A 24975-nucleotide genomic window follows, 5' to 3' on the forward strand; every position below is an offset into this window, starting at 1 on the left:
TCTTTCTTCCCTGGAGAATCCCAGGGACGGGGGAGCCTGGTGGGCTGCCGTCTATGGGGTCACACAGAGTCGGACACGACTGAAGTGATTTAGCAGCAGCAGCAGCAGCACATCTTTAAAGTCCCAGTACCATCTCTGTACATTTAAGATTCAAAGTTTGCTTTTTTGGCATTACCCTCCTTTATAATGAGAAATTAGTAACAGGTTTTTATTGTTTAGTCGCTGAATTGTGTCCGGCCCTTTTGCAACCCCATGAACTGTAGCCCATCTGGCTCTTCTTCCATGGGATTTCCCAGGCAAGAATACTGGAGTGGGTTGCCATTTCCTTCCCCAGGGGATCTTCCCAACCTAGGGATTGAACGCACATCTCCTGCACTGGCAGGCAGATTCTTTACCACTGAGCCATCAGGGAAGCCTTAACAAGTTTTTTTAGTTGTTGTTCAGTTGTGTCCAACTCTTTGTGACCCCACGGACTGCAGCATGCCAGGCTTCTCTGTCCTCTACTATCTCCCAGAGTTTGCTCCAATTCATGTCCCCTGAGTTGGTAATGCTATCTAACCATCTCATCTCTGTTGCCCCCTTCTCCTTTTACCTTCAATCTTTCCCAGCATCAGGGTCTCCCTCCAACTAAAAACAAATAATCAGTGCCATTCACACTAATGGTAGTAATTTAGTTTATGTAAGAATATTTAGTTTATGTAAGAAGTTTCAAGCCTAAAATATTTTTTAAAATGAAACAGCAATAAATATATTCTTCTGGTCATAAAATTTTTACATGAGATCCCTTTCCCACAGCAACTGAAGTAAGATTTGAAAGAGGTTAAACCTATTTATTTATCATGATAATAAGGGAGGAATTAAAGCAAAAAACTGCAAACGGAAAATCTAGCATTAGAATCAGAAAACCCAACTCTACTACCTTCAGTGAGAGTTCCTGTCCCTCCTACAATGCATTAACTCACTACAAGACATTCTCAATCTAAGAGCGAATATACAAGTTTTAAGAAAGGGTATAATACTAGAAACAATAAAAACTTTATCAGAAATAGTATGTACTTATTTATTAGGGAGCAAGAACCTGATAATTTTTCAAATACAGGGATACCGACTTTTTGTTTTTATAAAAGTAAAACAGAAGCAAAAGCAATGTATCAACTATCATTTGTCCAACGGGAACTTAGTATAAAATCTGATTAAAATATACTGTTTTCTTGCATCTTTATTTCTTTTATGGCCTCCTTCCATTACTGTGAGTTTGTATTTTCAAGAAATACAAATTTGTTTAACTATTAGGGAAAAAAATAACGGGAAAGTTAAATCTGCCAAAAAACTGAAGTATTGCAAAAGCTGATATTAAATGCTTGAACATTACTACCATTTATAAATAAACTGGATAAACTTAGGTAAATTATTATACAACACTCTATGGACCTGAATTTCCCATCATGTGAAATAATGATCTTTTAAGTTCCTTTAAAACCTCTAAAATAGCCCTGGCTTCTTGATTAAAACTGAACTATAATAAAGCATAAAAAAATAACTGATTTTGTATCCTTATCAAAGAATGAAAAAAAAAAGTATGAGATCTGGAGCTTTAAGCCTAGGGTTCTAACACTATGGCCTAACTTTGTAGGAGTGGGATCTCAGTTTGATCTGAGCTTCAGTTTTCTCATCCTTATAATAATAATAATAATAATATGAATGTCCACTCTTGGAATTTGGGGAAGACTGAATGACACAGTACAAGTAACTGATTAACTCAATCTCTGGTGTACAGTGAACATTCAATAATTAGTTATTAGATGTTACCACAATATTTACCATATAGGATTATTGTAAAGATTAAAAGAGAACATATGGGTTTTGAATATATATGTGTATCAGAATATTGTATCAATGCTGTATACCTTAAACTTACATAGTGTTACGTGTCAATTGTGTATGCATGTGTATGTGTGCTAAGCCGTTTCAACTGTGTCGACTCCTTGCAATCCTATGAATTGTAGCCCACCAGGCTCCTCTGTCTATGGGATTCTCCAGGCAAGAACACTAGAGTGAGTGGGTTGCCACACCCTCCTTCAGGGGATCTTCCCAACCCAGGGATCGAACCCACATCTTCTATGCCTCCTGTGTTGCAGGTGGATTCTTTACAGCTTAGCCACTGGGGAGATAAAGCTGGCGGGGGGAGAATGCATGGGATAGATCTTATGTTAAATGTTCTCATCACACCTATACATACAAAGAAAGAGGGAGGAAAGGAGTGAATTACTAGAGGATGGTTAGGTTTACGGCATCGTTTATAATGATGGTATCACAGGTGCATACTTATTTTGAACATATGAATACCCTAATAATTATGTTGTATTTATAGAAATAAATTGGATAGCATTCTTTTTTTAAAAAAGTTAGCACTGATTTTTCTAAACCTTCAGTCTATAATAATGTCATAAGAATACATTTAGTTTACCATCTCTTATTTACCAGAAACTTCTCAAGATCCCCTCCTTCTCTAAAATTTTGTTATGATGCTTTTAAGTTTGTTTTGCTTTCGTTATCTGCAACATGTTAGAATCATCTTTCTAATTCTTCATCTAAATGTTCACTGCAATTATCATCTTATGATTCAGAGTAAGTGAATACAATTGCTCAAATCCCAAACACAGAATAAATTAGAGTTCTAAAAGTTCTAGGTAACTTTCAATATTGGTGTTATAACTGAGTAAGTAAACTCCAAGTTCCTCACACACACAAACATTTGCAGCTTTCTGGTTATGATTCTCCCAGGCTCACTTTCTCTTGAATTTCTTTAAATCCTACAAGGCTGCATTCTCACTTAAAACCCTCGACTCCTGACCTCTCCCATTTGGATTTTCTACTCCTACTATACCCCAACCAAAGTAACTCACTATTACTGAATAACTAAATTTGAAGTTGAGAGAAAAGACATTTAGAAGTAAATCTAAGCACATTACAACTCAAAGTAAAAGAAATAAAGTTTGATTTAAAAAAAAAGACTTGTATCTCATCTAAGTTTCAAAACTAAATAGCAATTATCTAAAAAAAAAAAAAGAAAACACCTCAGAGAAGCCAAAAAAGTAAAAGAAAACCTAGGACCAAAAAACTAAAGACAGAAAACAACAAAATTCTGTAAAGCAATTATCCTTCAATTAAAAAAATAAATGTTTTTAAAAATTTAAAAGTAAAGAAAATACTAAAATGTCAATCTTTAGATTGCAAATAAAAATCAATATTGAGAACTTCTTTACTTAGAGCTTGAAAATAAGGATGTTTTTGTTGACTTACACAGCTCAGCTTTCAAAGGATTATAGATTTTCAGGACTGGAGAGTACCTAGAGAGATCAGTCAGCCTTTCCTCTCCTGAGATTAAAAGAAAAATAGAGCAGGGGGTAAGGTGATGAAACTTCAGGCTCAGAGAGGTTTTAAGTGACTCAAAGTCGCTCAGCTTCAAACACTGATTTACTATCTTTTGTACTTTATCACACTGCCCCTGCAGGAAAAAATGTCTGTTATTTGCTCTAGAAGACAAAACGCTTTCATTTTCTTAGGAATCTTGTTTTAAATAGTGAGGACTATGTCTTCTGAAATGTTATGATCTTACTACTCGAGAATTTCAAAAGCCAAAAGGTACATTCATTCAGTAAACATTTACTGAACACAAAACAGATGAGAGGCACTGTGAGAGGCACTGGAGATATAGTGGTTAGAAAGACAGACCCTGGGAAGATTAATAATAAAGTGATTTTAATAGCAACAGTCATTAACTAAGCAACTTGCTCTTATTTTTAAAACAATACTACAAGGAAGAGATTAACCTCATCTTAGAGAGGTAAAAACTGAGGTTTAGAGAGTGTGAACTGATCAATGTTCAGAGTAAGTGCCACTTTCCAAACCAGTTCTTTCCAGCATCAAACTGCAGGTCCCAGCTACCACATGTTGCAGCCTACTTCCCTATTCCTAAAGAAATGATTCCCTGATATACGTCTAAATACAGAAGAGTATAAAGAGAATGGAAATATACACTATGTACAACAAATTCACATTGAGAACACTTTTAGAAAGCCACGCAATTTTATTCCTTATAGGTAAGAGGTTAAAGCACTAAAAAAAACAGGTACAACTCACAAGATTAAGAAGTCGGTATATAAACATTCTAAAACTTAGAGTTCTTCAATTAGAAAGGACAATGGCTGAGCATACATATTTAAAAAGTCCACAAAATCACTAAGGTTGGGATATTATATGTTCATCATATATATATATGCAAAATCTCAAAAGACTGAAACTAATAGTTACTTTAGGATGGAAACCAAAAAACACTGTAACAACGTACAGTAAAATTATGAAACTTTTTCCTCAATAAATGAGCCAGGCTAAAAGCAAAAAAGTCAAAAAGAGTTCACGTACTTGGACATCAATTTTCAAAACTATAATACTACAATTAAGGCACAATCAAGAAGCAAATTATAAACAAAAGTATTAACAAAAATAAGCTTTGCAAAGTAAATGTCATAAAATCTATTTAATGAAGCTGAAACATTGTACCTGCTTGTAAGCTCCTCAGACTCACACTAAGAACTACCAAAAGGCTGAGGTTTCCTTTTTATTGTCTTCCAAGCATTTATCACTATTTGTAATTACCTCATTGCCTTTTTGTCTATTTTTTAAGTCCACAAGAGTAAACACATAACCTCTTAACATCATCTAAAGCAATACCAAGCCCACAGTGTGGCTTTAGAAATAATTAACTAAATTAATGAAAAAGTAACTTCCAGAGAATGGCGTATTAACAGCTTAAAGTGCTTAGTCCCTCAGTTGTGTCTGACTCTTTGAGGACCCATGGACTGTGGTCCCCCAGGCTCCTCCATCCATGGGATTCTCCAGGCAAGAATACTGGAGAGGGTTGCCATTTCCTTCTCCAACAGCTTAAACTAATGTTGGCAGCTAAAATCAGCAATTTCATAAGACAGATATGTTCATACTCTAAGAGTACCAATGTTATTCAGTAAGTCGTTTTAAACATTTTCTATTAAAATAAATATTACATAATAGAATGTAAAATTCAAATGAGTGTCTGAAATATAACACAAGACTTCAAAAATATTTTGTTATTGCAGGTGGCAACTTCATATTTCTAAGACATATATTTATTGTCTTTTGTTATTAGAGCTACTTCATGAAAAACATACCAAGTACTTATAAACTTGAACTATTTCTGTGCTCACCTAGCCAGTTCTCCAAACAGACTACATGCTCTTTCAATACAGCATTGATATAAATCTTTCAATCCCAAGCACAGTACTTATTTGTCAAAAATGCTTTTAGGACATTCGGACTTTCATTTTTAGCAAAGATGCAGCAATAGCCACCAGATTTACCCTCTGGCCTGAGACTACCAAAACAAACAAACCAACAAAAACCCAAAAAGCAAGACTATTGATGTCAGAGAGCTTCCAGGCCACAGTAAATGGAAGGACAGCCTAGACAAAGCCTGGCAACTCTGAGTTAAGGAGACAGAGTTGAGAATTTGAGAAACCAAGGCAACTTGAAGCCACAGAACAGAGTACCAAAGAGGAAAGTATTTCAAAGAACTCCAAAGATTTGCATGCAGACAGTCCACACTGAATATTAAGGTGACTGCTGAGCAGCACATGCTGGTAAGGGAATAACCAAGGTAGAGCAAAGAACTACTAGAAAGGATAAGAGGTAAGAATGTCCAAAGATCCAGCACAAAGCCTCTTTCCATTAGCAAGACTAGAGAACATCACAATTAACAAGCTACTGAGTAGAATAACCAGAAAGATCTTGCCTTACCAGTGTTTAGCCCTAGATCAAATACTGCTATGGATACTCAGGAAGTTAAGCACCCTCCTAGGTATATACCCAAAAGAACTGGAAAAAAGTATCGAACAAATACATGTACAACCATGTCCATAACAGTAGCACTATTGGGCAGAAAAACCTGAATGTCCATCAATGGATGAATGGATAAACAACTTATGATGGTGTATATATGGGCTTCCTTCCCTGGTAGCTCAGCTGGTAAAGAATCTGCCTGCAATGCAGAGACTTGGGTTTGATCCCTGGGTTGAGAAAATACCCTGGAGGAGGGCATGGCAACCCACTCCAGTACTCTTGCCTGGAAAGTCCCATGGACAGAGGAGCCTGGAAGGCTGCAGTCCATGGGGTCGCTGAAAGTCGGACATGACTGAGTGACTTCACTTTCACTTTTCACTTTCATGCATTGGAGAAGGAAATGGCAACCCACTCCAATGTTCTCGTCTGGAGAATCCCAGGGACGGGCGAGCCTGGTGGGCTGCCGTCTGTGGGGTCGCACAGAGTCGGACACAACTGAAGCGACTTAGCAGCAGCAGCAGCATACATGGGCTTCCTTCCCTGGCAGCTCAGCTGGTAAAGAATCTGCCTGCAATGCAGGAGACTTGGGTTCTAACCCTGGGTTGGGAAAATACGCTGGAGGAGGGCATGGCAACCCACTCCAGTATTCTTGCCTGGAGAATCCCCATGGACAGAGGAGCCTGGCAGGCTACAGTCCATGGGGTTGCAAAGAGTCAGACACAACTAAGCGACTAAGCACAGCATGGTGTACATGGTGTATATAAAGGAATATTATTCAATCATAAAAAAGAATGAAGACTTGAGACCTATTACAACACAGAGGAACCTTAAAAACATTACACCAAGTGGAAGAAGCCAGATACAAAGGGTCATATACTGTATAATTTCACTTATATGAAATAACCAGAATAAATAAATCCATAGAGACAGAACACATACTGTCTGTGGACAGTGAGGGTAGCCATACTACAAGGCATGTGAGATCTTAGTTCCCTGATCAGGAACTGAACCCATTTCCCTCCAGTGGAAGCATGAAGCCCTAACCACTGGATACCAGGGAATTACTGTGTTAGCTGGAGGGAAAAGATAATGGGGAGAAAATGCTCAATGGGTAAAGGATTTTACTTTGGAGTGGTGAAAATATTTTGGAACTAGACAGAGGTGACAGTTGCACAACACTGTGAATGTACAAAACGCCACTGAATTATTCACTTTATTCTTTTCTGGGGAGGGGAGCGGGGAGCCACACTACAAGGCATGTGGGATCTTAGTTCCCTGATCAGGAATTGAACCCATTTCCCTGCAGTGGAAGCATGAAGCCCTAACCCCTGGACACCAGGGAATTACTGGAAGTACAAAGTCTTAACCATTAGACCATTAGAACAGTCTCTAAACTGTTTACTTTATAATGGTTAATTTTTGTTATGTGAATTTCACTTTGATAAACTATTATTTTAAAAATTTAAGGCTGAAAATAGAAACCAAGAATTGACTGGGAGAAAAGAAAACAAATAGTAAAATGAAAGACTTAAATTTAGCCAAATTGATAATTACAATAAATGCATATGGTGCAAAATTTCTAATTAAAAGACAGAGAGTGTCAGACTGAATAAAAACTGAAAAAAAAAAAGCAAGACTTAACAGTGCCTATAAGAAACAAATTTTAAATAATGGCGCAATTAAGTTTAAAGTAAAAGAAGGAAAAAGATATGCCATGCTAACATTAATCAAAAAAAAGATGGAATGACAATACTAAAACTAGAAAAAGGTATATTTCAGAGAAAAAATAAAGAAGGTCAATGTCATAATGATAAAGAGCTCAATTCATGGAGTAGACACAGAAATCTGAACCTTATGTACCTAATTACAATGTCAAAATAAATTTTAAAAATGATAAGAATAAATAGACAAATCTACAGCTACATAATGACAGTCACAGAGTTTAATATCCTTGTCTTGATAACTAATAGTATTAGGCAGAAATTCAGTAAGACTATAGAAGATCTGACATTATTAACCAACTTAATCTAATTGAATTAAAACACACCACGCTACCCCAAGGAAGATGAAAACACATTATTTTCAAGTGCACAAGGATCATTTACCTAGAAAGTTCATATTCTGGGTAATAAAATAAATCCTAAAAAATTTAAAAGGATTCAAAATGTACAAAGTATCTAACCACAATGAAATTAAAAACTGGCAACAGAAAGATCTCTATAAAAGTCACCCAAGTATCTGGAAGCCAAATAAAATACTTCTAAATAACACATTGGTTGTACAAAAAAACCAAAAGAGAAATATGAAAGTAAAAGAAATTGAATGAAAATTCAAACACAACATACCAAATTTGGGCAATACAGCTAAAGCAGTACTCAGGAAGAAAATTTTTAACATTAAATATCAAAAGGTCTCAAATCAATGACCTCTGATTCCAACTTTAAAAAAAACTAGCAAAACAAAGTAAGAAGAAGAAAAAATATTAGAGTCGGACCTATGAGATATTAAACATTAACTTGATATAAACAATAAAATCAAAAGTTGATCTCTGAAATTAACAAAACTAATAAACCACTAGCCAGATTGGTCAGGAAAAAGAGAGAACAAGGAATAAATTAACAATTTTAGGAATTAAGCGGTTGTATTATTAGAAATTTTACAAGTAGTAAAAGAATAATGAATATTATGAACTGTAGACAAATCCCTTGAAAAATAGAAAGTATGAGGCTCAATGAAGATAAAGTAGGTAACCTGAAAAGTTCCATATATATTAAATAAACTGAATTTGTAGTTTAAATAATTCCAACAAAGAAAATTACAGGTCCAGAGGGCTTCACTGGTGAATTTTCCTAAAACTTAAGAAAGAAAGAATGCATATTCTGCACAAACTCTTTCAGAAAACTGAAAAGGAGAGAACACTTTACAACTCATTTTGTGAACTATCACTACCCTAATGCCAAAATCAGATATTATGAGAAAATAAAACTACAGAAAAATATCCCTCATGAACAGAGGACTTCTAAACAAACCTGAAGTCTAAAACTTAAATCAATTCCATTCAATCAATTTAGTTTATTTCTAAACTAAAAATAAAAAACTATATAACCACTCTAAAGAAGCAGAAAAGGTATCAGACAAAATCCAACATCTATTCCTGATGTAAACTCTCCACAAAACAGTAGAATAAAACTTCCTCATATGACAAAGAACATCTACAAAACCCCATAATATGATATGGAATGATAAAAATGTGAATACATTCCCCCTAATATCAGGAGTAAGACAAGGACATCTATTCTCATTACTTTTTTTTTTATTATTTTAATTTTTTGGCTCTGCTGGATCTTTGTTGCTTCACGGGGACTTTGCCTAGGTGCGCCAAGTGGGGGCTACTCTTTGTTGTGGTGAGAGGGCTTCTCATTGCAGAGGATTCTGTTATTGAAAAGCACAGGCTCTAGGCATGGGGGCTTCAGTAGTTGCAGCATGTGAGCTCAGTAGCTGCAGCATGTAGGCTCAGTAGTTGTGGCACACGAGCTTAGCTGCTCCATGGCATGTAGAATCTTCCCGGACCAGGGATCGAACCTGTGCCCCTGCACTGGCAGGCAGATTCCTATCCACTGTGCCACCAGGGAAGTCGCTGTTCTCATTACTTCAGTCAAAGCTTTTCTGGAGATTCTAGTCAGTGCATTTATAAAGAAAGAAATTAAATCCAAACCAAGGAGAAGTAGTGAAAATAAGAGCAAAAAAAAAAAAAAAGAAAAGAAATTAAAAACAGAAAAATAGAAAAAAATCAGGCCTTAAAGGAGTCCACTTACATCACTCCTATTCAACATTTTACTGGAAATTCTACCCAATGAAAAAAAGAGAAAAAGAAATAAAAGGCATACAGGTTAGAAAACAAGAAATAAAACAACATGGTTATCTATGTAGAAAATCCCATCAGTTCAGTTCAGTTCAGTTGCTCAATCGTGTCTGACTCTTTGCGACCCCATGAATCGCAGCACGCCAGGCCCCCCTGTCCATCACCAACTTCCGGAGTTCACTCAGACTCGCATCCATAGAGTCAGTGATGCCATTCAGCCATCTCATCCTCTGTCGTCCCCTTCTCCTCCTGCCTCCAATCCCTCCCAGCATTAGAATCTTCTCCAATGAGTCAACTCTTCGCATGAGGTGGCCAAAGTACTGGAGTTTCAGCTTTAGCATCATTCCTTCCAAAGAAATCCCCGGGTTGATCTCCTTTAGAATGGACTGGTTGGATCTCCTTGTAGTCCAAGGGACTCTCAGGAGTCTTCTCCAACACCACAGTTCAAAAGTATCAATTCTTCGGTGCTCAGCCTTCTTCACAGTCCATCTCTCACATTCATACATGACTACTGGAAAAACCATAGCCTTGACTAGACGGACCTTAGTTGGCAAAGTAATGTCTCTGCTTTTGAATATGCTATCTAGGTTGGTCATAACTTTTCTTCCAAGGAGTAAGCGTCTTTTAATTTCATGGCTGCAATCACCATCTGCAGTGATTTTGGAGCCCCCAAAAATAAAGTCTGACACTGTTTCCACATCTATTTCCCATGAAGTGATGGGACCGGATGCCATGATCTTCGTTTTCTGAATGTTGAGCTTTAAGCCAACTTTTTCACTCTCCTCTTTTACTTTCATCAAGAATCCCATAGAATCTATAAAAAATATTCCTGAAATACAGTAAGGTCATAGGACACAATGCCAATATACAAAAATCAACTGCATTTTTAATGTACTGACAATGAACAGCTCGAAATCAAAATTTTTTAAATACCATTAATAGCATCAAAAACAAAGAAACATACACACATAAAGCTAATAAAATATGTGCATGATCTGCATTCTACACAAAAAATTAGAAAATACTGATAAAAAGAAATCAAAGATCTAAATAAATGAAGACTAACAAGTCTTGAAAATCATAACACATTCATGGTTTTGAAGACTTGTAAAAGATGTCAAATTTCTCCAAACTGATTTATAATTTCAAACCAATCAAACTGTAACTTTTAAAAGATAAGACAAGCTGATTCTAAAATCTGTGTGGAAAATGAAAACAGAATAGCCAAAACAATCTTGAAACAGAAGAATGAAGTTTAGAAGACTTGTCCTACCTGATTTCAACATTTATTGTAAAGCTATAAGGCACTAAACTACACACACACACACGTTGTTTATAATACTTTATAGTTTTATGGTAGTAGTACAGTACTATAGCGGGGCTTCCCTGGTAGCTCCACGGGAAAGGATCTGCCTGAGAGTACAGGAAACTCAGGTTCAATCCCTGGGTTGGGAAGATAGAGGGAAACAGAAATCCACTCCAGTATTGTTGCCTGGGAAATCCCATGGACAAAGGAGCCTGACGTGCTACAGTCCATGGGGGTGCAAGAGTCAGACATGACTTAGCAACTAAACAACAACTAGCACTATAGCAAATACATATACTATAAAGCTATAAACTATTACAAATGAGACCACATAGTATTAAAATCAAGATAGACACATAAAAATCAATAGAGTCCAGAAATAGATCCACATAAATAAGGTTGACTGGCTTTTGACAATATACAATGGCAATTTACAGGAAAAGGATACTTTTTTCAACAAAACATCCTGGAAAACTTGAAGTCATATGTAAAAAATGAATTTTGACCTGTTATCTCACACCCATACAAATATAGATTCAAAATGGGTCATAAAATACAGAAAAGATCATAGGAGAAAAATGTGACCCTAATTTAGGCAAAGAATTCTTAGATATGATGACAAACACAAAATTTTTAAAAAATTAATATACTGGACTTAATCAAAATAAAAAATTTTTGCTCTGCCAAAGACATAAGAGAATGAAAAAACAATTACAGACTGGAAAAATATATTTGCAAGTTAAATGTCTCACAAAGGATGTCCTTCAATTGGCAAATGGATTAACAAACTATATCCATACAAGAGAATGCTTCTCAGATTTCTACGTATCGGTTCTGTTCTATTGATTTCTATGGATCCATCTTGAGTTTAATATCATGTGGTCTTATATTTTATAGCTTACTTTGTCTTATTTTGTAAGATGAAAAGGGCAAATAAAATGATAAATAAAAGGTTAAAAATCCCAGCTTTAAATCTCACCCCCATCTGACACAGCATCCCTTTTTTCAGGGCCTCTAACACCCTTCATGTATGCAAGAAAGGTCACTCTCTCCAATTATGTAACAGCTTATACCCATGACAGGGAAACAGTTTTTTAACCAGTAATCATCATTTGTTTATGCCTACTGGACAGCAGAGTCCACATAAAATTAAATCATAAACATATATACAAGAAAGACTTCAGAGGTAATAATACAAAGTTGAATGAAATATACTTTCTGAAACTACAGACTGAAATAACCTAAAAAAGTCAATCTACCTTATGTCTCAAATAAGAAAGAATTCAATGAAAGCATCCAAAATATGATCTTGTTACTAAGAATGCATGGAAAAGGGTAGGAAGTTTCTTTTGTTTTCTAAATCCTACACTGTGCACACATTACAATATCTTGTTTATTCATTAAAAAAATAAAAAAAAACTGTTTCAAAGGTTTCTATAGTAATAATACTCTTTAATTCCTTGGGTTAAATAACAGCAACCAACCAAGCAAGGAAGTTACAGCCGTCACATAAGCATTGGAAATGCCCAAAGAGTAGGAGGGAATGAGGGGATCTAACTACAAGAGCTACAAATTCAACTCTGGATACAGGAAAAATCAGATTTTTTTCTTTTAATCTATGGTAGGAAGATGATCTGGTAAGTCTATATGGAGGGAAAAAAGAAATATTCTTGGAATATAAAAAATTAAATATTACAATAGCTATTCTATTACAAGGCAGTATCTGCTTCCTATCAATAAAATGCACTAGTTAAAAACCTTTTCCAGTAGAATATACATCTTATTTTTTAAGACAAAAAAGAACAAATAAAATTTGCTTTTCTATATTTCTTATGATTATTTGATAAAATGAAATGTAGCCACACAAAACTATTCGTTCACTTCCTATGTATTTCATTTTTATACATATAATTACCATAATTTTTTAAAGCTTTATAACAAAAAAATGTAACATTCAATCTGTACTAATTTGCCATACCTCTACCCACATCGTGGAAATTTTTTATTATAAGCAGTCAAAATTATTAGTCTTTAGATCATTTGTTCACCTTCCCTGGTGGCTCAGTCAGTAAAGAATCCATCTGCACTTCAGGAGACCTGCGTTTGATTCCTAGGTCAGGAAGATTCCCTGGAGAAAGAATGGCTACCTGCTCCTGTATTCTTGCCTGGAAAATCCCACAGACAGAGGAGCCTGGAGGGTTACAGCCCATGGGGTCGCAAGAGTCAGACACAACTTAGCAACTAAACCACTACCACCATCAGATCATTTTTTTCAGATTGTAAGACTACTATTTCATCACAGGAAACTTGTAAAATAACTGCAACAAAAACTCTTTAAATAAAAAGAGAAAATCAAATTTTCCACAATTTTAATAAATAAAAACAAGCATTGCACCATTTTTCTCTGAGGTACTATCTTATAGATCAGTAATAATGCTATCAATATTTATTAGACTTACTTTGAACTATCAGCTAAAACCTTTACAAACACTATTTCATCCTTACAACAGTCCTATTCAGTAGAGAGGTAAATATTGCCATTTTACAGATATGTCAACTAGAGTTTAAAGAGGTTAGGAAACACATTCTAGGTGGTCACAGAGATAAGTGGCATACCCTAATACAAATTTTCAATTACCATCATCAATGGATATATAGATAAGGCTGTACTCTATTCTAACGTAATGTCTTATATCATAAAAATTACATGTTATTTTTAGATAGCTATTGAATATAACAGTATATGATCAATCACTTCTCTACTGGATCAAATTATTTTTGTTTATTATTCAGAATAGTGACTCATTCAATACAAAAAATAAAAACTAGATAGTGCAAGATCTCGCTTGTCTACTTCTAAATTTAAATTAAAATATATAGTTCAACTTACTCTTTTACTGAGGCAAATAACTGGCCACATACTGCAACCTAAAGTGCAGCAGCAACAAAGGCAGCCACAAAGTAGCCAACGAACATTAACAGGAAGATTCTTCTTAAGACAACTGTTAACTCTGTTGATGCTGGCTTTAAATTCTTCAGGAGCTACCTAAAGAAAAATTTTAAGAAATAACAAACAATACTGAAATATTAATGTCAATAAACATGTCTCTCTAACATAAATTTTTTTCTAATTTGTTAGGAAAAGACTATTTTTGAGGTATATAAATAATGTCTAAATAATTGACACTCACTTTTCCAGTTAATGAAGAGGGGAATTCTGATTCAAATTTGTTGCTCAGTCCAAATCTATTTTTTTTAAAAAAAAGAAAAATATGTTATTATATGTCACTGTTACAAAAAATAAACCACTTAACTTAATAAAAGGTCAAGTAAATAAGAGCACAACTTTATAACTTTATACACAGAATAACAATAGAAGCTTAAGACATTACAATTAGCAATTTATGAAATACAAAAAACAATTCTGCAGCTGAATCAAAACTTTTATACAAGAGGTAAGAATATATATAGACATCACTTTTCTTGGAGTTATCTTTGTGAACCAAATATTAATGAAACGGAAAACAACACAACTGTCCAATTTTGTCAAAATTACTAAGATTCTTGCAATTAAGTAACAGAAAGCTAAAATTTCTGCTATTAATTACTCTTTAGGTCAAGAGCATTTTGTTAATGCTCAACAAAATAGTTACTTGTCTAAGAATGCAAATAACATTTTCTAAGACCAGCATATCTACTGCTATTATACCTAGAGAATGTTAAAAATATTTGGAACAGCATGGCTACTTTAACTTTCAAATACTAAGACATTTGCTATACATATTTCCAAAGAAATGAAACCAAGGTAGTACATTTTAACATCTTTAAGCTTTTAAATGTTTGCACAGATCATGAAGATCGACAGGGCACTTGACTATTTCTTTGCATAAGTTAGCAGGAAAGAAAAAAAACACTCATAGACACATTGGTAACAGCAGATTGCACGGTGGAAATAAAATTGAGGTGTTTATATATGGTAATTTTTTACTGGATTCTGGAGCCAAATCTTTTTTCCAGTTTTATTGAGATTTACTTGGCATATAAAACTGTATTAGTTTAAGATATACAACCAAATGATTTGATACATGCATACACTGTGAAATGATTACCACAGTTAAGTTCACTAGTTCATATCCATCACCTCACGTATTTTTTTCCTCGTGAAGAAAATGTTTAAAATACACTGTCTTAGCAGCCAGTCTTGAATACACAAGACTGCATCTTAAATAGCTGGCACCGATAAAAGGGATCCCCTGGGATATTCTGTATGAAAGAGCTGGCCAAGGTTTCTGACTCAACCATCAGTGAAGCCACAGAGAGAAATTAAGTAGGTAGTCTGTCTTAAGGCTGAAAGGGGTGGTGGAGACTGGCCAGGTATTGTGTGAATGTATGAGTCAGATCCAGCTGACTACTGTCACACTAGAATGCAGGCCTAACGCCGACAGTCTGTATGACTTTCTTCTTCTAGGAGGAGCTAGAAAACCAGACCTCTATGCAAAATTTCCCACCTTTAAATCGCGTGCAAGTCAATCACAGCACTTCTGGGGGTCAGGCTGTCATTTGCATCATGACCTAGACTTCTCCACAACATCTAGATGGTGGCATCAGAGACCATCCTGTCATCATCTTAAAGTACTTTCAAAAATTATTTAATAGTAGCACTGAAATAACATCAATACGTCTTTATAAACAATGGATACTATTTATGGGAAAAACTACAATACAATTACCTAGGTCCAAGACAAAGTTCTCTTCACACTAAACATAAACCATTACTATTTAATGTAACTCTGGTGTGGTGATATTCTCTTTCCAAGACTCTGAGTTAAACCTATTTTTCAATATGGGGGCCTCAGAACAATGTGGTTCTACCTGAGATTGCCCCTATAGATAATTCACCTCCAATTGCAAAGGTCCCAGCACGAGGAAAAGGTATACAGTGCTTGCCGATAGTTCTGAGGTCTCTAGATAATGGACTTCCTTTTCATCTATTTCTCTTAGAGAAGATATAATTCAACAAATATTTACTGAGTATTGGCTTCTAAATTATACATTTCCATCTCTTGTGTCATCTCCTTTTGTCTGATGACTTTCTCCTTCAATCAATAGGTTTCATTTCAATCACGTTTATTATTGCAATTAACCATCTCCTTCCAACTGGTTTTGAAATTTTTTTAGAAAAGCAACAACCAGATACCTCCAAGTCTCCTAAAGATAACTGTCTTCCCCTACCATCTTCAGCCATTAATATTTAATATATTTAAATATTTAAAACATATTATTTTATCAAATACCAATAGTTTGCTAGGTAATATCCATTTCCTTTCTTTCCCAAGACTGGATATCCCCTACAATAGGGCTGAGTGGCTGGGTGTTGATGCTTTATCCAGGGAGCACTACCAACTAATTGCCCTGCTGTTCCTGTAAGTCAAGGTTCCTTTTAAGTCAAGCTAGTAGTTATTCTTCTGAGTAAGAACTAGCAGTTACAAGGACTTTCCTTAGGCACCCCCCTCTTCAGTCATACTTTTGATGTGTCTTAAGAACAGATAATAACCCTTCTTCTTTCTTCATCTGGCCCCTAAAAGAATGACGTGTTCACAATAGATGGGACTGCTTAGCTCTGCCACCAGCCTTTAACTTGGTGCCAATGATTTTTCCTCACTTGTGGTTTCCCACCTTCTGAACAAGAATACCTATAAAGAGTGTCAAAAAGATACTGCTGTTGAAGAGCTTGGAGCCTCCCCAGCCCACAGGAGTGAATCCCCGCAGCAATTTGCTTTCCTTTTAAAAGTCTTTAAAAGACATTTAGATTTGAATCAAGTACTTCATGATTACAGGCAGTTCGAGCCATGATAACCAGGCACCCTTTTCATTTGTACTCTGCTATATTTAAACATCTGGTGTCAGGACGTCTTTGCTCTCTTAGACCCTTGAGGACTTCACTGAACTTAAGTTTATGCAATTTATATTTATCACTATTTTGGATTATACATTAGAACTGAAACCCCTAAAACATTCAAAATATTTTTTCATAAATGAGTCCACTGTATGCTAATGAAAATGTTTTTATGACATATTTTTCAAAGCCAAAAACGTTAATTTAGTGAGATCTTCACACATCTCTTTAATGTCCAACGATGGGAGACAGATGAATTTTTACCTCTCTTTCTGCATTCAGTCAGTAGTGACACGCTCTTTTGTGTGTGTGAGTGCTCAGTCATGTCTGACTCTGCAACCCCATGGACAGCAGCCCGCCAGGCTCTTCTGTCCACAGAAATTTTCCAGGCAAGAATACTGAAAGGGGTTGCTATTTCCTACTGCAAGGGATCTTCCCAACTGAGAGATGGAACTCATGTCTCCTGCATTGGCAGATGGATTCTTTACCACTTGAGCCAGCAGGTAATCCCCCATGCTCTTTTGGTTAATGTTTATTAAGAAAATTGAGTTTCACCAGATATGTAGTTGAAAAATTGTGTATACTCTTTGCTATTATAACAACACTTGATAAGTGGTAGCTTATTAAGAATTTTTTGCAAGGCGGAAAAAAATTTTATCAATGAACTTTTAATACTTTGTTAAATTAAAATCCACTGTATATCTTTTTTTAACTAGCTTTTTTTTTTCTTTACCCATACCTGATTCTATAAGTTCATATATCTCTACCTTGGAAAACACTGGTAGATTGAGTGATATGGATTTCCAAATGTTGATACATGTCATTGTGTGATATCAGAATCATCACACTATTAACTACCAATCTTATCAAAAGTTTTGGGACGTTGTCAAGCTCACAGTGGCAGATATAAGTTTTCTAAAAATTCTAATTTTCATCTGAAAGCTGGAATTATTCACAACAAATGCTATCAGCTGTTCTACCTGAAGTGAGTCTTGCTTTACTTTAGAAAAGAGGCTGAATAACCAGCAGTATATAAATAAAAGAAAATGGTTGCTTTAATTTAAGCTACCATTAACACCTTAAAAACTAACTTCAAAACATATTACTTTAATAGATGACTTTTTCCCTAGCTTTGAATGTTGCTGTTGGAGACAAGCAGTAGCTGTGGATTTTAACAAGTGTCCTTCGTAGCCATAAGCAATAAAAGAAGAAGGAAAAATGCAGGAAAAAAAAAAGTTGGAAAAGGTAAGTACAAGGAAAGAGAGAAGAAACAAAGAAGAAAGTGAAGACTGACAAAGTGTTACCAAAAACTTTTTTTTTTTCCCAAAAACTCTTAATTACTATTCAATACTTACTATCAGTCCACTAGATGTTTGAAAGAAAATGTAGACATGTGCTACATCTAGGTGCTGAGGAATTCCAGTTGAGCTATTTCAAATCCTTAAAAATGATATTGTTAAAGTACTGCACTCAATATTCCAGCAAAATTGGAAAACTCAGCAGTAGCCACAGGACTGGAAAAGGTCAGTTTTCATTCCAATCCCAAAGAATGTTCAAACTACTGCACAGTTGTACTCATCTCACATGCAAGCAACATAATGCTCAAAATCCTCCAAGCCAGGCTTCAACAACAGTACGTGAACCATGAACTTCCAGATGTTCAAGTTGGATTTAGAAAAGACAGAGGAATCAGAAATCAAATTATCAATATCCACTGGATCATTGAAAAAGTAAGAGAGTTCCAGAAAAACATCTATTTCTGCTTTATTAATTATGCCAAAGCCTTTGACTGTGTGGATCACAACAAACAGTGGAAAATTCTTCAAGAGATGGGACTACCCAGACCACCTGACCTGCGTCCTGAGAAATATGTATGCAGGTCAGGAAGCAACAGTTAGAACTGACATGGAACAACAGACTGGTTCAAAATTGGGAAAGGAGTACATCAAGGCTGTATATTGTCACCCTGCTTATTTAACTTATATGCAGAGTACATCATGCGAAATGCTGGGCTGGATGAAGCACAAGCTGGAATCAAGACTGCCAGGAGAAATATCAATAACCTCAGATATTCAGATGACAACACCCTTATAGCAGAAAGTGAAGAAGAACTAAAGAGCCTCTTGATGAAAGTGAAAGAGAGTGAAAAAGTTGCCTTGAAATTCAACATTCAGAAAACTAAGATCATGGCATCCAGTTCCATCACTTCATAGCAAACAGATGGGGAAACAATGGAAACAGTGACAGACTTGATTTTGGGGGGCTCCAAAATCACTGCAGATGGTAACTGCAGCCGTGAAATTAAGACACTTGCTCCTGGAAGAAAAGCTGTGACCAACCTAGACAGCATATTAAAAAGCAGAGACATTACTTTGCCAACAAAGGTCCATCTAGTCAAAGCTATGGGTTTTCCAGTAGTCATGTATGGATGTGAGAGTTGAAGTTTAAAAAAAGCTGATCATCGAAGAATTGATGCTTTTGAACTGTGGTGTTGGAGAAGACTCTTGAGAGTCCCTTGGACTGCAAGGAGATCCAACCAGTCCATCCTAAAGGAGATCAGTCCTGAATATTCATTGGAAGGACTGGTTCTGAAGCTGAAACTCCAATACTTTGGCTACCTGATACGAAGAACTGACTCACTGGAAAAGATCCTGTTGCTGGGAAAGATTGAAGGCAGGAGGAGAAGGGGACAACAGAGGATGAGATGGCTGGACAGCATCACTGACTCAATGGACATGAGTTTGAGTAAGCTCTGGGAGTTGGTGATGGACAGGAAAACCTGGTGGGTTGCAGTCCATAAGGTCGCAAAGAGTTGGACATGACTAAGCGAGTGAACTGAGTTGAGCTACATCTACGTCTATTCCTATTACCTGAAACATTTTGTCCTGAATCACTGTTAAAATAAGCACTGCTTTACAAGTGATAAAAGATTTAAACTGTTTTCAAAGAATGGCAAAAAGAGAAAACACATCAAACTTAGCCTATATTACTCTTATATATTACAAGTTTACAATCTACTAGAACTTGGAGAAAAAGAATTCATTCAAATCAAACTATTCAGCACCTTCTATGTAACATTGCATGATCACAAAGTCCTACAAAGGAAGGCTTGCATAGCTTTTAGAAATTTTTTAAGGAAGAAAGCATTTATGAGGCCGATTTTTAGCTTTTGCATGTGTGTGGGGGTGGGGGATGGGGTGGATTTTAGTTCTCTGACCAGTATTGAACCTGGGCCCGTGCCAGTGAAACTGCAGAGTTCTAACCACTGGACTGCCAGGAAATTCCTCCAATTCTTACTTTTATATAAATTAAGATAATTTTGAAAGTTCTTAGAAGTTCTTATAATATATCTGGTGAAGTTCTGCAAAGGGACTGAAACTTTACACCTAAGTCTAAATGGAATCTTGAAATAGGATTCTTTTACTCATACCCAACCTACTTTCATATCACTGTCGCCTCATTCCTAATCTACAGCCAAAACTCAAGAGTAAGCGACTCTAATCTGCTACCCTGCACTCTCATCTTCATCCAATTCAGAACCTCTTTTCATGATAGATCCTACCCTTTTCAAACGTCTTTTAATATTTAACTTTGGAACCTCTAATTATTGATCTGCTACTTGGATACCTTAAATACGTATATTTTCTCCTATGAAATAACAATCTCTCCTTAGAAATTCTCAACTACAGCTCATTCTCTGGAGTCCATCTTCCAGACTCCATCTTCCATGTTCTCATAATACTTGACTATATTCTCTCTTGCATAGCCAATTATCATGTCTCATTATAATAATTTCATAAGCCTAATTCCCTACCTTGATAATCAGTGAGATGGTTATAGGTAGGCATGATATCTTAACTGCCTTTATATTCTAAATGTCTGGCCCAATGCCTGATAAATATTCAAAATATTTGCTAAATAAATAAATTTCCAAGCAAGAAAAGTGGTTTACATTTCACTAACTCCTCACTGCAAACTTCCACTCCACTGTTCTCTCTTCTGATGCACATGACTCTCACATTGTTCCAAGCCTCATCACTTTCAGTATTCCAGGTCACTCCCTCTGTGTTGAGGATCCCCAAGATCATCCTCTGGTTTGATGATTCACTAGGAAGACTCAAGGGACTCAACATATTGTTGTACTCAGAGCTAGATTTACTACAGCAGAAGGGTACAAAGCAAAATCAGCAAAGGGAAGAGGGATATGGGGTGAAGTCTAAAGGAAACCAGAAACAACCCTGCAAGAATCTCTTCTCAATGAATAATACAGGATGTGCTTAGTTCCTCCAGGAACTAGTTTTCACAACATATATAAAATGCTGTCTATCAGGAAAGCTCATTAGAGAGTCAGTACCAAAGCTTTTACCAGGGACTAGTCACATAGGCCCCCTCGACTTAGTATGTACCAAAATTCCAGACACCCAGAAGGAAAGCAGACGTTCAGTATAAACCACATTATTTGTACAAACAGTTTAGGCACAGTGAGCCATTCTTATCAATTCTGGGCATACTGGGAACACTTCCAAAGTACAAGTTCTCAGACACCAACCAAAACCAACACAGCAAACGAGGCTTTTTAAGGATAGCAGTCTCAAATCTGCTATGTTCTTTTCTGCACAACTTCACACTCTCTAAGGATAAAGACATTTATGCCACAGTTTTTTCTTTCTACAACTCCTGTCTTTATCCCAAATAATTCAATATTCAGCACCAAAATCTAACTATTAACGGACCTTATCTGTTCTAAGGAAATTCACTTCTATTTAAATCAGCAACCAACATCAACACTTAGAATTATATCCTGAAATTCAGAACTGTAAATTTCTCCTCTTATCATTAAACCATCACTCATTTCATTTCTTCCACTTTTATTAAATTTGTTTCCTCGTGTCTGGCTGTAACCCACTCTTCCTTACTACTCCTCCTAGCTTTTCCATTCTAAATCTGCTCCCTATGATTCTAATTTCTCTTTACGTGCCAGAACACAGTCAATCATTTAACCATACTCAAAAAGAACCCTTTATTTTCTGCACCTCTAGAGGGTCTTTTGTCAATCCAATCGAAATGTTTACATTCTTCCCTTCAATTTCCACTGCCTGGAGCTACATTAGGAAAAAAAAAAACCATAAATTACATCTAACTTAAGTTAGATTAACGCAGCAACAATCTTAAATCATTCATAATCAGTTTCCTTTTCCATACTTCACAACTGCTCCTCTGTATGCTCAGCCTTATCCTCACAACCCACTTTTTTTCTTTTTGCAGATAACCATAGTTCCTTAACTCCAACCAAAGAGAAAAAGACCAATGAAATAAAAAGCTGCTTTGCCTTCTCTCCCTTTCATGTTTAGATTTACCTATTCCCTGGGTAAAGTCTCTGCCTACAACGTGGGAGACCCTGGTTCAATCCCTGGGTTGGGAAGCTCCCCTGCAGAAGGAAATGGCAACCCACTCCAATATTCTTGCCTGGAAAATCCAATGGATGGTGGAACCTGGTAGGCTACAGTCCATGGGGTCGCAAAGAGTCAGACATGACTAAGCAACATCACTTCACTTCAGTAATTTTATCATCTTTTTCAATGGAGGCAAGCTAATCATTTGCTACGGTGCATCTCGTTCAGTCTCCTCTGCAATCTACTCATTTCTCCCTCTTTTGGGGCTCCTTACACAAAGCTTACAAAATTGCCTAAGTCTACTCAGCCTGAGAATCTAAACTCCTATTTTCCTCTCTCTCAACGTATGATGGCATCCATCTCTTTACCTTCATCACCCAGTGTCTTGAAAAAGACATTCATCTCTTTATCTCACCTCCTATTCATTACTCAAACCACTACAATCCAGGATGTAATCCAAATTTCTCTACTGATAAGATTGCTCTTAACAGAATAGTTGAAAACACTCTTTTCCTTGAGTCCTACTTACAGAGCATGTTTTCTCCTAGCAAACAACTTGATTACCAGAGTAGGGAATGTCTTACTTGGTATCAGTTCAGTTCAGTCGCTCAGTTCTGTCCGACTCTTTGCAACCCCATGAACTGCAGCACGCCAGGCCTCCCTGTCCATCACCAACTCCTGGAGTTCACTCAGACTCGCATCCATCGAGTCAGTGATGCCAGCCAGCCATCTCATCCTCGGTCGTCCCCTTCTCCTCCTGCCCCCAATCCCTCCGAGCATCAGAGTCTTTTCCAATGAGTCAACTCTTTGCATGAGGTGGCCAAAGTACTGGAGTTGCAGCTTTAGCATCATTCTTTCCACAGAACACACAGGACCGATCTCCTTTAGAATGGACGGTTGGATCTCCTTGCAGTCCAAGGCACTCTCAAGAGTCTTCTCCAACACCACAGTTCAAAAGCATCGATTCTTCGGTGCTCAGCTTTCTTCACAGTCCAACTCTCACATCCATACATGACCATAGCCTTGACTAGACAGACCTTTGTTGGCAAAGTAACGTCTCTGCTTTTGAATATGCTATCTAGGTTGGTCATAACTTTCCTGCCAAGGAGTAAGCATCTTTTAATTTCATGGCTGCAGTCACCATCTGCAGTGATTTTGGAGCCCCCCAAAAATAAAGTCTGACACTGTTTCCACTGTTTCCCCATCTATTTCCCATGAAGTGATGGGACCAGATTCCATGATCTTCGTTTTCTGAATGTTGAGCTTTAAGCCAACTTTTTCACTCTCCTCTTTCACTTTCAAGAGGCTTTTTAGTTCCTCTTCACTTTCTGCCGTAAGAGTGGTGTCATCTGTATATCTGAAGTTATTGATATTTCTCCCAGCAATCTTGATTCCAGCTTGTGCTTCTTCCAGTCCAGCGTTTCTCATGATGTACTCTGCATATAAGTTAAATAAGCAGGGTGACAATATACAGCCTTGACGTACTCCTTTTCCTATTTGGAACCAGTCTGTTGTTCCATGTCCAGTTTTAACTGTTGCTTTCTGACCTGAATATAGGTTTCTCAAGAGGCAGGTCAGGTAGTCTGGTATTACCATCTCTTTCAGAATTTTCCACAGTTTATTGTGATCCACACAGTCAAAGGCTCTGGCATAGTCAAGAAGGCAGAAAGAGATGATTTTCTGGAACTCTCTTCCTTTTCCATGATCCAGCGGATGTTGGCAATTTGATCTGTGGTTTCTCTGCCTTTTCTAAAACCAGCTTGAACATCTGGAAGTTCATGGCTCACGTATTGCTGAAGCCTGGCTTGGATAATTTGGAGCATTACTTTACTACCATGTGAGATGAGTCCAATTGTGCAGTAGTTTGAGCATTCTTTGGCATTGCTTTTCTGTGGGATTGGAATGAAAACTGACCTTTTCTAGTCCTGTGGCCACTGCTGAGTTTTCCAAATTTGCTGGCATATTGAGTGCAGCACTTTCACAGCATCATCTTTCAGTATTTGAAACAGCTCACCTGGAATTCCATCACCTTCACTAGCTTTGTTCATAGTGATGCTTTCTAAGGGCCACTTTACTTACAGCAAATACTTTCTTTGCTATGTCTTTTATTTCTGGCAAAGCTTTGCTTTTTAAATCTATTCTACACCAACCAAAGCAATATTGTCAGATAAAGTTTTAATGAAACCATCCTTTATTAAATGGACAAGAAAAGCCACATACTTCATGTTTGCTAACTACAGAATACCATCTTTAATGATTTTGATGTGACTTAAGTTGCTTAGTTTTGATACTACCTTAGCTCTAGTTCAGCAGGAGGGTTGGGGGAGAGGGGCTGGTTTTTTCACTTTAAGTTTGGCAGGAGGTAAGGTTTGTTAGCAATGAAAGTGACATATGTTTCAATTTAAATTGACAGCATTAGAAATTACTTCTTTTATCCATTATGTTCCTTCAAGTTTGAGGTTTTTAAATATAATAATCTACTTTATTCTAAGTCAAAGTATAATTGGCCATGGACAGTAATAAAAAGGTCAAATTTCTTAAAATAATAATTCAATATGCTTGAAAGAAGAATAATGGATAGGAAGCTGAATTCAACCTAATAACCTAACATTTTATTAATCCCAAAAACTGGAAGCAGCACTTA

General features: G+C 36.4%; 1 protein-coding gene across 1 annotated transcript in view; it reads right to left on the minus strand.

Moving 5' to 3' along the window:
• Positions 1-24975, minus strand: part of CHIC2 (cysteine rich hydrophobic domain 2) — a 57614-nt gene that overhangs the window by 13949 nt on the left and 18690 nt on the right. The window contains exons 2-3 of the mRNA XM_068975147.1: positions 14234-14288; positions 13933-14088 (exon numbers count right to left, since the gene is read on the minus strand). Of these exons, the coding sequence (XP_068831248.1) occupies positions 13933-14088; positions 14234-14288 (211 nt within the window). The remainder of the gene's footprint in view (positions 1-13932; positions 14089-14233; positions 14289-24975) is intronic.

This window comes from Capricornis sumatraensis, chromosome 7, assembly GCF_032405125.1.
Source record: "Capricornis sumatraensis isolate serow.1 chromosome 7, serow.2, whole genome shotgun sequence".
NCBI classification, from domain to species: Eukaryota; Metazoa; Chordata; class Mammalia; order Artiodactyla; family Bovidae; genus Capricornis; species Capricornis sumatraensis.